This window comes from Zootoca vivipara, chromosome 1 (assembly GCF_965207765.1).
Source record: "Zootoca vivipara chromosome 1, rZooViv2.hap1.1, whole genome shotgun sequence".
NCBI lineage: Eukaryota > Metazoa > Chordata > Lepidosauria > Squamata > Lacertidae > Zootoca > Zootoca vivipara.
The window spans coordinates 87,735,004-87,750,026 of record NC_142582.1 but is presented as its reverse complement, the minus strand read 5'-3'; the positions used below and the strand labels follow the sequence as shown (position 1 = coordinate 87,750,026).

Below are 15,023 nucleotides of genomic sequence, written 5' to 3'. Positions count from 1 at the left end.
TCATTGTTGTTGTTTAGTCGTTTAGTCATGTCCGACTCTTCGTGACCCCATGGACCATAGCACGCCAGGCACTCCTGTCTTCCACTGCCTCCCGCAGTTTGGTCAAACTCATGTTCGTAGCTTCGAGAACACTGTCCAACCATCTCGTCCTCTGTCGTCCCCTTCTCCTAGTGCCCTCCATCTTTCCCAACATCAAGGTCTTTTCCAAGGATTCTTCTCTTCTCATGAGGTGGCCAAAGTATTGGAGCATCAGCTTCACGATCTGTCCTTCCAGTGAGCCTTTTGTTCATTAGAAATCCTAAATTTAAATCTTTACCCAGTCAATGTTTTCAGAAAGAATTCCAGCAGAATGGTGACAGCACAATAAATAAACTTGTCTGATTACTCCTGCACTTTGCCGAGCACCTGACTGTTGGACACCCCTGTGGAAAGGGAAATGAAGACTCTGGAGTTAATCCAGCCCTAGGGGTGTAGGTGTGTCAAGCTACCCTTTGTTGAGATTAGGGAGCAGTTTGGTTCAGTGATCAGGTTACTCTGTAACTGGCTGTATGGTTTTGTGATGTGGTTTTTCCTCTGAAGGCCAAAGAGTAAGCAGTTAAAGGCTGCAATTCAACAAAGCCTTGTCAGAAGTGCTGGGAGCGAGGGGAGGTTTTCTTCATCATTTTCAGGCTAACAGGATGGTTGAAAGGTATATATTTGCCTTAGTGCTGAAAATGAAAACTGACTAATTTATTTATTTGTAATTTAGTCAGTGATTTAGTAAGTCAGTCAAACAATTTAAGAATTGAATCACACAATTCTAATACACAACTTAAAGTTCCGGAATTTCAGTCTTAAGGGCTAGTTCACGCATTTGTTTGCTAATTTCCCGCCCCTCAACAAATTCCTAGGGCAGTTTATAGTGACTCGTTTGATAACTGCAGCGTCAAGTGGTGACTCGTATGTACAGCATGAGTGAACAAACCATAGGATGCCCATGCATATCCCTGCATAGCTCTTCAAATTCAATGTTGTTGTTTTTTTAAGGATTTAGTTCACACATTCAGCTTTGAATGTTCACCTTTTGAATTGCCTAGTGATAACTTAACAAGTGACTGCACACACACACACACACACACATACAGGTGAACCTTCCCCAAGTCCTTAATAAACATGTGGAGGGTTGTTAGAATGCTGCCTTAATAAAAGTTCTTTGCACTGCGTTCTGCCATGCCTCTCTTGAGAAACTCAAAACAAATGCAATGCTAGTAATGATACTGTTCAAATGTTTTTTGGAAGCTTTCCACGGAAATTAAAGTATGCTGGAGTTTAGAATTGTATGCATTGTATGCCTTTACTTGCACTCGGGGGTTTTTTTTTTCCATGCAGTTGCACACACTGAGGAGAAAAGGGGTAATATTCTCTTGATGAGTGACATGGCAGGGTGTTGCCATGGCAGCATGATGACCCTGTTACAAATGAGCTGTGGGGCCTCTCAGGAGAGAGAGAGAAAAGGACACAAGAGAGAGAGAGAGAGAGAGAGAGAGAGAGAGAGAGAGAGAGAGAGAGAAATGGAGAGAGAAAATGGAGCTGAATCTAATTAATGCAAAGGAGTACAAATCCAAAGAAAAATACTTTGATTCTGGCAGGAATGCCTGACTAAGCTTAGAAGTGGAGAGATGTGTACACAGGATTTCCTGGGTGCTTTTCTCATGGGCTCATTTGAAGGGTGTTCATACTGACTGTTAATGCATCTTCACCCAGTTAATCTAGAAATGTGTTCAAGAATCTCATGTCTTTAGTAACTGGCATTTACTTACACAGTTGTGCACACAACAGGAAAGAGGGGTAATATTCAGTTGATGAGTGACATAGCAGACTGTTGCCATGGCGGCATGATTGACCCTGTTAACAAATGAACTGTGGGCCATGAATCTTTGGCCACTCTCCTCACCTTTGAGACATCAGTCTGTTCAGTAATAGGGCTTTATCTTTCTACAGCACGTGGGAGAGGACGGCTTGGTGGGCTAGTGATCAGAAGCGTAGGAACCGAATTTTAAACATCTCGTTTCAGTGTTTGTTTCACAGTTAATTAGCCGTGCAGTGCAGTTTTCTCATCAGTATCACAAAACATGATACATGGAAAGTGCAATCTGACTGCTCAGCTTATTGTTGGTTTGCCCCTGGGGAACCTTGAATAACACATGAAACTCAAAAAGCACCATGAAATTAACACTCTTGTCTGATGTAAAACAGAGCAGCAGTTTTAACATCCCACAGCAAGGCAATGAAGTGGTGAGAAGGAAGATGAATACTAATTATTTTTAAACTGAGTCAGGCTACATGGATTTTTATTAGCTTATCTGGAGGTTTGGCAGGCTGTCAGGGGTTGCCAGGAGATCTCTAAATGAATGCAGACGGTTTCAGTATCCATTCAGTTGGGAGGTAAGTAGAGTTCTTCTGTTCTCAAAGAACCCAGGTTCCTTGGGGAGATCAGACTCTAAAATGCTGGTTTCGTTCAGCTTACTCATGAGAGACAGTGGACCATGCCAAAAAGTAGTCAGGTGTCATAGTGTTACAGTTGCCATCGTTCACAAGAACGGAAATATAACCAATAATGTGCAAATGTTAATGTCTGTGCAGTGACCTATGGTATTGCAATGAAGTTGAACTTTCAGTTTGGGACAAAAAGGATGTTAATTTCCAAATATCGTTCCAAATAGGGGTGTATGTGGTGTTAGAGGAGGGGCAGTCCCCCTCTGGTGGGTGACATGTCGTGCTCCTTCTGGGATAGTTTGTCCACCTTTGGTCCTCACCCTGCACTCAGCTCTCACCTGTGGCTCCTAGAAGCTGTCGGCATGTGGCAGCAGCCACACCCCGGGAAAGGGCTTTGACCGGCCAGCTAAACCAGGTGAGGGTAGTCAATGAGTTTCAGACCCTTGGTGAGTTAGGGAGTTCCCCTGCATGCGAAGACAGGATGCAGTGGATTGAGTGGACAAGAAAAAGAGTGAGCCCAATGGTCAAGAAGGCGGTTTCTGTGCGTGCTGTAGAGGGAAGTGAGGGGCAGATGGGGCTTGTTAACCTGGGAAGGTTGCCCTGCCCATCTAGGAAAAGGAAAACTCTGACCCTAAACCCCCTGAAACTCTGGCTCTAAACCTTACAGGATATATTTTGGAGAATAAAAAGCTAAGGAATAAATCTGGAGTGGAGTCCATAAGACAGTTGGATGGTGCCTTGTACGCCTCCTTCTAGCAACTCCTGCAGCCAACTTATTGCTCTGCTTTCCTTTGGAGTATATCAGCGTGGCTGGGGGGGGGGTCTTGTCATCTGGGCAGCGCAGGGCTTCCATACACACTGCCCAGGCTTGTGCCCTGGGGAGGTCACTTTGGGGCTGCTAATGCAGTGGTTTGACTTCATCCCCTGAAGTGCACTCCATTGTTTTTCTCGAGACAATGCAGAAATCACATTGATCCCTCTTCCCTTCTGGGAATAGTAACTCTACAAGGGGAGTTATTGCACTTTTACCCAAATGGGATTGCTGCTCCCCATTCAAAAGCATTGGTTTTCCTTAAACAATCCTCCAAGGAAAAAGTTACGACAATTATTAAAATTAATGAGCTCTTGTACATAAGCTTGTGAGAACAAAGAACCTATGGGACACTGACCCATAGCCCTCTTTTCCTCTCCAGCAGGGAAAGTCTGTGTGCAGATATTGTTTTCCCAAGAAGAATGTGAAAGGAGGGGAGGTAATTTAGAGGTCTTCATTAAGGCATAGGAGAAGCCAGTCCAAGACAGGGCAGGAGGAAGGAGCTGAAGACACAGCTCTGAATTGACGCAGAGAAAGCCAGATTCTTGGAGATCAGGTTTTGAGAAGAAGTGCAGGGGAAGTTACTTACATGAGATCAGGATGTTTTTAATGTAATTCCAGCTGATTTAAGATCCATACACTGCATTGGTAGTAGATCATCAGCAAAACAAGGATCAAACAGAAGCTTAGGTATAAAATTTGAATGGGGGGGAAAAAACAGCTTTCTAAAATCCTTTCATTTATTCTGTCAAAATTAATGCTGAGTCAGTGCTTCAGCATGGTATTACCGCAGCATGGCGCTGAGTATCTCTGCCAACCTGGAACACTATAATTAAGGACGCTTCTGGGGAAAATGGGGCTGTTCCTGGCAGTGCAGTTAAACCATAATTCAAGGGCATGTTTTGCGAAAGTGAATGTGGAGTGAGAGACTATAGGAGGACAATCAATCACTCAAGCCCATGAGGTGCGCACATGGGAAGTTGAAGTCTCCTGTGTAAATTGGGCCCCAAATGCCATTGAATTTTGCATAATATTTATGTCAATCTCATACCTGTGAATAACATGACATGGGAATGTGTGAGCATCGTTACTGCTTTCCCAAAGGTTTGATAAAGTAAATAGCACTCTTTGCAACAGTTTCTAGACATTAAAAGATCCTGCGCATCATAGTGATTATATAATGATGCAGAAACTATCCAAAGTCTATCAAAGAGATATGGTGAGTTGAATGCTAATGGTGAGCTGGTGGCTTCTAAGTAAGCTGCTTATAGGAGTAGAGAACAGCATATAAAATGTACCAGAGGGTATCCTTTTCAACCATATAATGAATGTCAAAATTCACTAATGAGAAAATGACAGGTGATAGCGCTGTTAAAGAGCTATGTTTTTTGTTTGATCCAGTCACATAATTCTAGAAATGCCAAGATCACAGTGACAAGTGATGGGTTTGATTCTAAAGAAGTAGTAGAAGTAGTAGTACTAGCATTACTAGTACTAGTACCGGTAGCACAGCATTTCCATGTGCTCTGGCACTCATTATGGTCCTCCATGCGCCAGTAGCTGTTTAGTCCTGCTGGCCACATGACCCGGAAAGCTGTCTGCGGACAAACGCCGTCTCCCTTGGCCTGAAAGTGAGATGAGCTCCGCACCCCATACTGTAGTTGCTTTTGACTGGACTTAACTGCCCAGGGGTCCTTTACCTTACCTTTTACCTTAGTAGTAGTGATAGTAAACCTTTTTCCCTGTCTTATTTCCTTCTGAAGATGCAAGAATTGGAGCAAAGAGTGGTTGAGGCAGAACAGAGAGCCCAAAATGCAGAGAAACAGGTAAGAGCTTCTCTGATATCACTAGTTCCATAACATGTGAAAACCTTTACAGCTGGACGGGCACCCCAAGATTTCTAATTATACAAAGGTTTTCAGTTTCAGGTGATACATTTACACCTTACAGTGTTTAATCATGTTTCAACCTTGCTGTAGCAGCGAGAGAACTTTGTTCTGTGGGCAACACCTAAAAAGTATAGCCTTTGAGTCCTTCTCCAACTCACACCCATACCATACATTTAAAACCCATGTCTCTCCCCCCGCCTGCCCCCCAAAATCATGGGAACTGCAGTTTGTTAAGAGGGCTGGGAATTTTAGCCCTGTACATTCCCCAGAATTCTTTGGGAGAGGTCATGACTATTAAAGTGGTATAGATGTGCTTTAAAACCATTGTGTGGATGTGATCACAGGGATTCTGTGGCAGATTATTCCCAGCATTTTTGGTTGCTAAGCAATTTTTGGGAACCACACAGAATTCAGTTAAGCTACCAAGCATACTATTCTTCAACGTCCCTTTTTAAAGGGGGAGGGGAAACAGTGAGTGGAAAATTACAGTCCAGGTTGGACCGCCATTTCCTGGCCAAACTTGGCGGGGTGAATCAGGCCCAGAGGCTTGGAGTTTGCTGCTGCCTGTTACCAATGGCACCACCCAGCTTGTTATCTAAGGGAAATGGAAAGGCCTTTCGAAATGCCTTAATTAAATCTGACAGGCTTAGGAAGTGGTTTAATACATCATGTGGAGCTGCCACCCCACAAACAGGTATATTGTGCAGGGGAGCAAAAGACGTCTAGGAAATGAAATGACTTGTGTGCTGAGTCCTAAAGCTGGGTGTTGTTTTTCTTCAGCACTCCAGTTCAGGGTTTTGGATGGTGTCTTCAGTGTGCTCTTACCTTCAAATAAGGAAGGCAAAATGGTTACTGTCCCAGGCATCAGACAACTGGGAGGGGCTTTTCCCTTAGACGGTAATTATTCCCAAGCTCTGATCCAGACACCGGCAGCTTGGCAGGCTGAGCTTTCTGGCTTGGGGTGCCACACGCTTGCCTTTCAAATTCAGCGTAGGGGAGAGACTGTTTGCCTCTCTCTGTCTAATGTAGACAGACAGGAGGACAAAACACAGCTTTCTGCAACTCGGGGGCCAGGAATGTCTGCTGGAGCATAACCAGCTTTCATGAAGAAATTGGCGCGTAGACTGGGAAATATCCCGCATGGCATTGCCAATCTCAATTTGAGGCCTTTGAGGAGGAGGTCAGTAGGCTATGGCCCCGGCGCCGTCAATATTTTAAAAGAGAAAAGCAGGGACTACATTTGAGAAGGTACTCTCAGGCACAAACAAATTATTTATGACATCCCCATAAAGCTTCTGTGCAAAACCCTGGAAGGGGATGGATAACATAGCTGCTGGGATGGCGAGAGAAGAGACATGTTCATAGAAAAAGAAGGGGCAGGTGCAGAATGTACCTGTAATTCATGTTTGATGTCTCATTTTATCTTGTATACTTGGGACCACCTTGCTGTCTGAAGATGGTAGGCCTTCCGGGCATTTCTTTTAATTATCTTCCGAAAAAGATATTTTCATTGAGCCTTTTGAATATTTATGTTGTATATCCACTTACCTGGAAGTGGGACTTACCGCAGACTTGGCTGAGCAGTGCTGCTAATATGATATTTTCAACATCAGATACCAGCACTCCAGCGAATGGGATTATACGAAGGGACAAATGTGTGAGAGTTCTTTAAGTAGAATCTGCCCTGCCCCAAATAAGGGTCCATTAGTGAATAAGCAGTCTATTCCCACAGAGAGTCCAATGTGTTTCCTTCCCTTTCCCCACCCATTGTCATTACAATGAAAGTGTGAGGGAATCTTTCAGGTGGAAGTTATGGAAGAGAAGCTGAAACTTGCCCACATGAAAACAGGCGGTTCAAGTGTACACAAGAAATACCAGGAGCTGGTGAGCAGAGTGCAAGAAAAGGATGAACTGATCGAGAAACTGGAGACACAGCTGGAAAAACAGGTAATTAAGCTATTTTTAGCTGGGACACACATCTTGCCTCCGCAGCCAGTAGGAAAGGTAACATCTGATATTATGGCTTCTTTTCCTGCTTCTAAAGTGCATTTATGTCTGTCTCCCCCTTCTTAGGTCAATATTTATTTACATATTCGAAACAGTTATTGCTGCCCTTGAGTAGAGTTTGCAGAAACTATAACATACATAAATAAAACAGGTGACATCCCAAATAAAATGGGCAAACACATGCAATGAAACTTCCTCTTGCTCCCCTTGCAGTGCCCCCATACGGTCCCCAAATCTGTTCTGGAGTGTTGCGGGTCCCTCTGAAGCTGATTTGAGAGAGCTGTGGCAGGGAGGGGGGAGGAAGGAAAATTCTCATTGTGTCTGCTTACACAACACTGGATATCCCCTATAATAGTGATTAATATGTTAGAATAACAATATTATTGTTTATTTATTTATGTATTTATTTAAGACTGGGAGGGGGGGAGGAATTATGCCTGGCATCTAAAGGATAATGCAGTTGGTGCCAGGCATGCTTCTCAATGGCGGAGGGAATTCCACAAACAGAATGCCAGCACTGAGAAGGCTTTCTTTTTTTTCATTATAAATAAATAAATCTAATAACTACAAACAGGTTGCAGAAAGAGAAGAAAAGAAAAGAAAGAGAAAGAGAAATCAGTTCAAAAAGAAGTAGTATGGGGCAGAAGAGTTAAGTTGTCACAACTGGCAATAATAGGAAACAGCTATTTAAGTCAATAATAAAATATATCAAGAGGGAAAAGATGCACTGAGAAGGCTCTCTCTGTTTGCCACCGGCTTTACTTTAGATGGCTGGAGCACCTGGTGGAGAAGCTCTAAATAATGACCTCAGCACATAGGCAAATTACTGTGGGGAAAGGCGTTCCTTCTGGCACCTGAGTTCAATGTTCTAGCTCTTATTTGCAGAGCAAGTTTCCACAAAGTCTCCAGAATATTCCTTACTGCTATGCAAGAATTGTGCAAGAATCGTGAGCTGCTGCCCATGGTTACACCTGCAAACTCTTCAAGTCAAATGGATCTGCTGCTGTTTTATAACATTTGTCTATTTCTCTTCTTTACAGAAGCAACTGAGAGCGGATGATGCCAAAATTGTCCAAGAAAAGGCTGCCAAAATTAAAGACTGGGTGACAGCTAAACTAAGAGAGGTGATGGCCAGTTTGTTTCTTCCACACCCCTAGTCTATAGAATTATACAACTGCATTGGCATTAAAGGGGTGCTCGCAGTGGCACCTCTGTAAGGACATCCTGCTCTGCAGTGATGACATGTAAACCTATGCATTGCACTGTTTGAGAAGACACCGTGTACAGCTATGTGCCTTCTCTTGTGTGCCTATGGACTGTAGAACTGGGCCAGTAATGACTCTTACAGTATAACCTATGTAAAAAGGTAAAGGGACCCCTGACCATTAGGTCCAGTCGCGGACGACTCTGGGGTTGCGGCACTCATCTCACTTTACTGGCCAAGGGACTTGGTGTACAGATTCCGGGCCATGTGGCCAAAGCTGCATCTGGTGAACCAGAGCAGCGCACGGAAACGCCGTTTACCTTCCCACCGGAGCGGTACCTATTTATCTACTTGCACTGCATGCTTTCAAACTGCTAGGTGGGCAGGCGCTGGGACCGAACAACAGGAGCTCACTGCGTCACGAGGATTCGAACCACCAACCTTCTGATTGGCAAGCCCTAGGCTCTGTGGTTTAACCCACAGCACCCATGTACTTGTTCAGTAATTTAGTTAGTGCAGTCCAAGTTTATTGGTTAAGCAAATCGTCATACTGTTCGGCCGTAAATATACAGGACAAAGAGAACTCTTCCTAGAGATAGGCCTTCCTTTCGAAGAAGGTAGGAATTTTCAATTAAATTTATCTTAATTTTCTTGAAATTTTATTAAAGCGAAAAGTCAGGACAGAACTGTTTGTAAAAGAAATATACTTCAAATGATTTTTTTAAAAAAATAAAGTGTTTTCTTCTACTGTTTCACAGCTTGAGATGGAAAACCATTACCTCAAGGGTTATAACCTGAAGCTGACTGAGCAGATCAAAGTCCTCCAAGCAGCACTGCAAGGTAAATATTACATTTTTATAATAAATGTCTAGGAACCCAGCAGGGGAAGTGAAAAGAAGAACCCTCAGATCTGCTGCTGGCTTTACTGTAGTATTGTTCATTGGCTTCGAAGAAATTCTCTGTGCAAGTTTCACTTTAGCAATTTGTGGTTTCTTTGTAGTGCACAGAGGCAGAATAGGCAGAATATGATTATTTCCATTTTCCATCATATATATATATGTGTGTGTGTGTGTGTGTGTGTGTGTGTGTGTGTGTGTGTGTGTGTTTTAAATATATATATACTTAGAGGCAGGCTGTCTGTGAGATCTCTGTTTCTGTCTCCATACTAATGGCTGGTCTATTAGTTCAGCTGTAATGGCTATAACTAATGTCAGTGGCAGAAAATCCATTACCTTTAGTAGGGCAATATCAAGCCTTAGATATTATCCTAGGGCTGAAGGTACTTTCTGAAATTCATAAGCAGATTTTCTTTTTTCTTTTTTTTACTACACACTCGGTCATTTCCTGACATGTTTGGATGCAAAGTTCATGGGTCCACCTAAATGTGGATTGTAGATTTCCCATGGATGTTGCTTTGACACCAACATTGTTCTTGTACATGCTAAGTACAAGAACTGCAAAATCTCATTACCCTCTCGGTCCCAAGTACGTTCTTGTACAACTAAGAATATCTCCACCCTTTATGTGGCTTACGCAATTGCCGAGGACCAGCCAATGTATCTGTACTACATCGTTATTTCCTGCAGCTAGAACATACAACCCAGATAGGGATCCCGTGGCCGCCCTCCAGTTGTTGTTAAACTCCACACTCCCATCAGCCTTAGCCAGCAAGGCCTATGGTCAGGGATTGTGGGAACTGTAGTCCAGCAAGATCTGATGGGCCACAGGTTCCCCATCCCAGACTGAAAGTATGGGCAATATTTTTGTGCCTTTTTAAACCTGTGACATGTATAATATGTCGCCCATCTCAATCAAGCATTACATTTTCTTTGGGCCTGTTCACATAGTGTACAATTCATACTGCGGCATGATAGCTTTTATTATTATTTTAAATATCTTTATTACGGTCATAGACCAGCAAAAAAAGAAAAAGAAAACCAATAATACATAAAATAATAATAATAATAATAATAATAATAATAATAATAATAATAATAATAATTTATTATTTATACCCCGCCCATCTGGCCGGGTTCCCCCAGCCACTCTGGGCGGCTTCCAAAAAAACAGAAATTCTAAAATACAGAAATCCATCAAACATTAAAAGCTTCCCTAAACATTAAAAGCTTCCCTATACATAAAATAATACATAAAATAGATAGTATTATCATCTTTGAATAATACTGTTTCATAATCCTATTTTATGTTAAAATTAGGTTAAAATTTAATGCGGGATAGTTCCCTTTAACTATTGTCCGCTGGGAATTAATAGGCGGCTTGCGGCATGATAGTGAATATTGGGCTCCCATGCCTTTCTACTGCACGTAGATACATTGAAAGTCACGGGGGGGGGGGCTACTTTGCATTTATAGTGTTTGTTCACCGTGTGTGCACAACTAAAGATATGGGTTCTTTGTACTAGGTCCTGAAAACTTCATTCCTCACTACAATATAATTAACATTTCAAATGAAAGGGAATGGTCTTTTCCAAATTGCGCTCTCTCTCTCTCTCTCTCTCTCTCTCTCTCTCTCTCTCTCTCTCTCTCTCTCTCTCTCTCTCTCTCTCTCTCACACACACACACACACACACACACACACACACACACACACAGCAAAATTAGGTATAGCCATGCTGCATAGGCAAGCAACCTGGAGCACAGGAGAATTGTATGTATGTGCTTGGAGGTGTCAGTCCTGTGCCAATATTACCTGACTGGCCTCAGTTCTCTCTGCAAGCGCAAGCACCTTTCCAGTTGAAAGCTTTGCAAACAACTTCTCATCCGTTTTGATTGCTTGCAGAATGAAATGGTTGCTATAATAACCTGGTATTAAGTGTTCCCAAACTGCCACCAATTGGACAGCTCTGAATGACACATTGACTCCTGCACAGAATTGTCCTGTCTCATTGTGTCTGATTCAATTCAGATTCTCCAGCATAGGGGCTAATTTGAACCAGAGTTTAATCACTTATCTTCCATGCTCAGCGTGGCAATGTGACAAGTCATAATGCGTAAAACGTTGCCTTTGAACATATGCAGAGTGGATTTTCTTCACTTTTAAATAGCCACAGTCTCTCCACTACGCACCCAAGTGTGTTTGGGATTAGCAGGCAGAACTTCCAAATAAGAGGTCAAGCCTCTCTAGCTCCTTTTGTTTTTTGTTTTGTTTTTTTGTTTTTGTAAATTTAATCACTGCTCTGGAAATAAAACCAATCTCTTGCAGACATCTCTACTGATTATCAGATTTATCTACTGTATTGTTTACCTGGAAAACTGCAGATACATTTACCATGTTTGGTCAGGCAGAAGAGGGCAACCAAAATGGTCAAAGGCCTGGAAACGATGCTTTATGAGGAACGGCTTAGGGAGCTGGGTATGTTTAGCCTGGAGAAGAGAAGGTTAAGGGGTGATATGATAGCCATGTTCAAATATATAAAAGGATGTCATATAGAGGAGGAGAAAGGTTGTTTTCTGCTGCTCCAGAGAAGCGGACACGGAGCAATGGATTCAAACTACAAGAAAGAAGATTCCACCTAAACATTAGGAAGAACTTCCTGACAGTAAGAGCTGTTCGGCAGTGGAATTTGCTACCAAGGAGTGTGGTGGAGTCTCCTTCTTTGGAGGTCTTTAAGCAGAGGCTTGACAGGCATATGTCAAGAATGCTTTGATGGTGTTTCCTGCTCGGCAGGGGGTTGGACTGGATGGCCCTTGTGGTCTCTTCCAACTCTATGATTCATGGCTACTACTGGTAGTTACAATGGCTGTGTTCTACCTTGAGCATCAGAGGTAGCAGGTCTATGAAACATCAGTTGTTGGGAATTGCAAGTGGAGAGAGTGGTGTTGCACTCAGGTCCTGCTTGAATCTGATTGGTTGTGAGAACAGAATGCTGGACCAGATGGGCCTTCTTATGTTCTGACGTCTTTTCCCGATTGCAGATTTGATGACTGTGCCTTCTGAAGAATCTGTTTCCAACTGCAACATCCAGCTGTTTCGAGACCGATTGTCATACCTCCTTGAGAACTCAGACCAGGATTCCAGTATTCTTGCAATGGACATCAAACAGGCATATCAGAGGGTATCCATGAAAGGGGTTCCTTATATAGCAAGTGTGGTATTTATGAATGATGCCTGTGTAACGGGTGAGGTTAACAAATCGGTGCCTTCTCGGAGCTCACTGAGGCTTATCTCCGACTTCTCAGACTACCAGAACCCTTCGGTAAATGACCTGGTTCCCATGGCACACGCTCAAATCTGCCCATCATCAAACCACCAAGCTGAGACTGTGAAGTTTCATGGAGCTTTAACTTTTCAGTCTCCCCTGGAGGAACTGCAGAATTCCATTGGGGATTCGGACAAGACATTATCTGACTTGTGCAAGCCAGCAGATGGACTGAGTACTGACTTCAGAACTCATAGGTTGCACTCATCTGGGGAAGTGAAAAATGTTCTTAATGGTTCTCTTTCAACGTCAACTCCAGCCCTGAAGTTGCCAAAATCCATTACTTCAACCTCCCACAATTTCCCAGGAAGGGAAGCTGGACTAGGTAACAGCATGACCCTCCCCAAAGTTCGGACTCCTAGCAATCCAAGGGACAGCATCCTGCTAGCCAAGCGGCATTATAGCCAACCCCAGTCAGGTGCAGATTCCTTCCATCATGCGGCGAACAATGATATCGGCACTTTTAAGCCTATAAGTGCTGCTTCACATTGCCGGGGACAAGTGGAAGAGACGGATATAGATGAAGAAGTAGCTGAAAACATGGAGATGGAAGACTGTTTGGGGGAGGAGGCAGGGATGGATGAAGAGATTCATCAGCAATCCTGCTGTAATAAGGAGACATGGGCTTCTGAAACCAGAGTGATGGACACAGGGGGCAAGCCACCCACTCCTCCACTGCACAGATTTCCATCTTGGGTAAGATATTCTGAATTCAGTACATGCCCAAGACTTTAATTCACTGCATTTTTTTTTATAAGAAAACCCCAACAACAACAAACTCATTGCAGCTTGGAAATAACTCTGCATATTGCAAGGTGTTGTTATTTTAATCTAATGTTATATATCCACATGTTATATATCAGGCACAAATTCTATTTGCCATCAGAGGAAATGGAACAAATAATAATAAGATCTAAAATAAATATACAAAAACTCCTAAACAATACTCCAACCCAAGTTGTAGCCACAGGAAGCCGAGATGCTTTTGTAAATAGTTTTTTCCCATATCTCTGCAAGAATTTTCATATCTCTGTTCTTCTTTCCTTTTTCTTTTAGATGTATGTAGGTATTGAGAATGGACATATATAAATTTGATATGAAGTTATTTCCTGTTGTAATTTATTGTGTGTTTCACAGTTGCTTCAGGGTATATATCAGAGATTGAAACTACACGTTATCGAGCCAGTACAACTATGACCACTGCTTCCCTCTTTCAAACAGAATTGGAGGTGCATTATTTGTAGGGGAGAAGCAGCTGGTAAAAAGAGTGTGCTTAACACCTCCCTTTCTCTTGCAGCTCCTCTTCCCCCATGCACCCCATCCCTTTCTCTGCCGGTGTATGTTTCCAAGAAGAGTCTACAATTAAACTGTAGGTGGACCTTTTGTGTCTCCCTTTCTATCCAAAATACAGCTTATGTGTTTGTGCCACTTGAGAGATCTGCTTGTAGATCAGTTGCTAGTAACTCTCAGGGAAAGATGACAGGACCTGAAGCAGGGACAAAGCAGCCCAAGTTGCCTTAAGTTCACCAAAAGTTACATTTTTCCTTTGTCTTTTCCTCTTGATCTTCCCCCCCTTCTTTTAGGAGAGTCGGATCTATGCAGTAGCCAAGTCTGGCATGAGGCTTTCAGAAGTGACTCTTGGTAGTGACTCATCTTGCCGGAGTAAGTACTAGCTAAAATTGTCCCAAAGACTCTATGCATGACCAGACACCACTAGTGTTATCCGGTGATATATTTTCAGAACATTTGGTCATGTAAACTCTTCTGTGATAAATGTACTACCACATTTGCTGGTATATATTTGGTGATAAAGGGCATTTAGTCACAGAAACAACAAGCAAACTTAGTGCTCCACTAAAGGACGACTCAATCAATTATGCTTTCTTTGTGATGGAGATATGGGAGATGAAAGATGGGTAGTCTTTACCAACACATAGTCTTTCAATGTGGTTTCTGATATCATGGTCATAGCCCCATCTAGCTAATTAAAACCCATCCATTTAAACATGCTGTGGGGATGCTAATTGCAGCTTGTCATTTTTCTTTCTTTCCTTTATGTATAAAAATCTCAGCTTCAAATTCTTCAAGCTATTCACCCGCTGGAACGTTCACCTGCCTCATCTACAGAAATGTCACTGTGCCTGTGTACACCATGCTAAAAGGGGTAAGAACGATGACACTTGTCGTCTTCTTCTTCTTCTTCTTCTTCTTCTTCTTCGATCACTCGTAGCCAAATAAGATTGTCTTCCATAAACACGGTTTTAACAGTGAGTCCATAAGTGACTGTGGAGGCCAGTTCTGGATCCACACGTCCTTCCACAGTGGGAACATTGGTTTCCGGGTGGGAGTTGATCATGGTGTGGATTCGCCAAGCGTGCCTTCCTCTTAGCACGTTTCTACCTTGCATCCTGAGTTCAA

General features: G+C 42.8%; 1 protein-coding gene across 6 annotated transcripts in view; it reads left to right on the top strand.

The window, feature by feature from the left end:
* The window catches only part of PLEKHH1 (pleckstrin homology, MyTH4 and FERM domain containing H1), a 52,265-nt gene that overhangs the window by 9,383 nt on the left and 27,859 nt on the right, over positions 1-15,023 (top strand). For 3 of the 6 annotated variants that reach the window (XM_035113746.3, XM_088669757.1, XM_060273956.2), the window contains exons 3-9: positions 5,050-5,112; positions 6,979-7,122; positions 8,223-8,306; positions 9,145-9,226; positions 12,322-13,301; positions 14,189-14,267; positions 14,678-14,769. In XM_035113746.3, coding sequence (XP_034969637.1) covers positions 5,050-5,112; positions 6,979-7,122; positions 8,223-8,306; positions 9,145-9,226; positions 12,322-13,301; positions 14,189-14,267; positions 14,678-14,769 — 1,524 coding nt within the window. Of the gene's footprint in view, positions 1-5,049; positions 5,113-6,960; positions 7,123-8,222; positions 8,307-9,144; positions 9,227-12,321; positions 13,302-14,188; positions 14,268-14,677; positions 14,770-15,023 lie in introns of all 6 variants that reach the window. The other 3 variants (XM_035113737.3, XM_060273939.2, XM_060273934.2) reach the window with 1 other exon arrangement.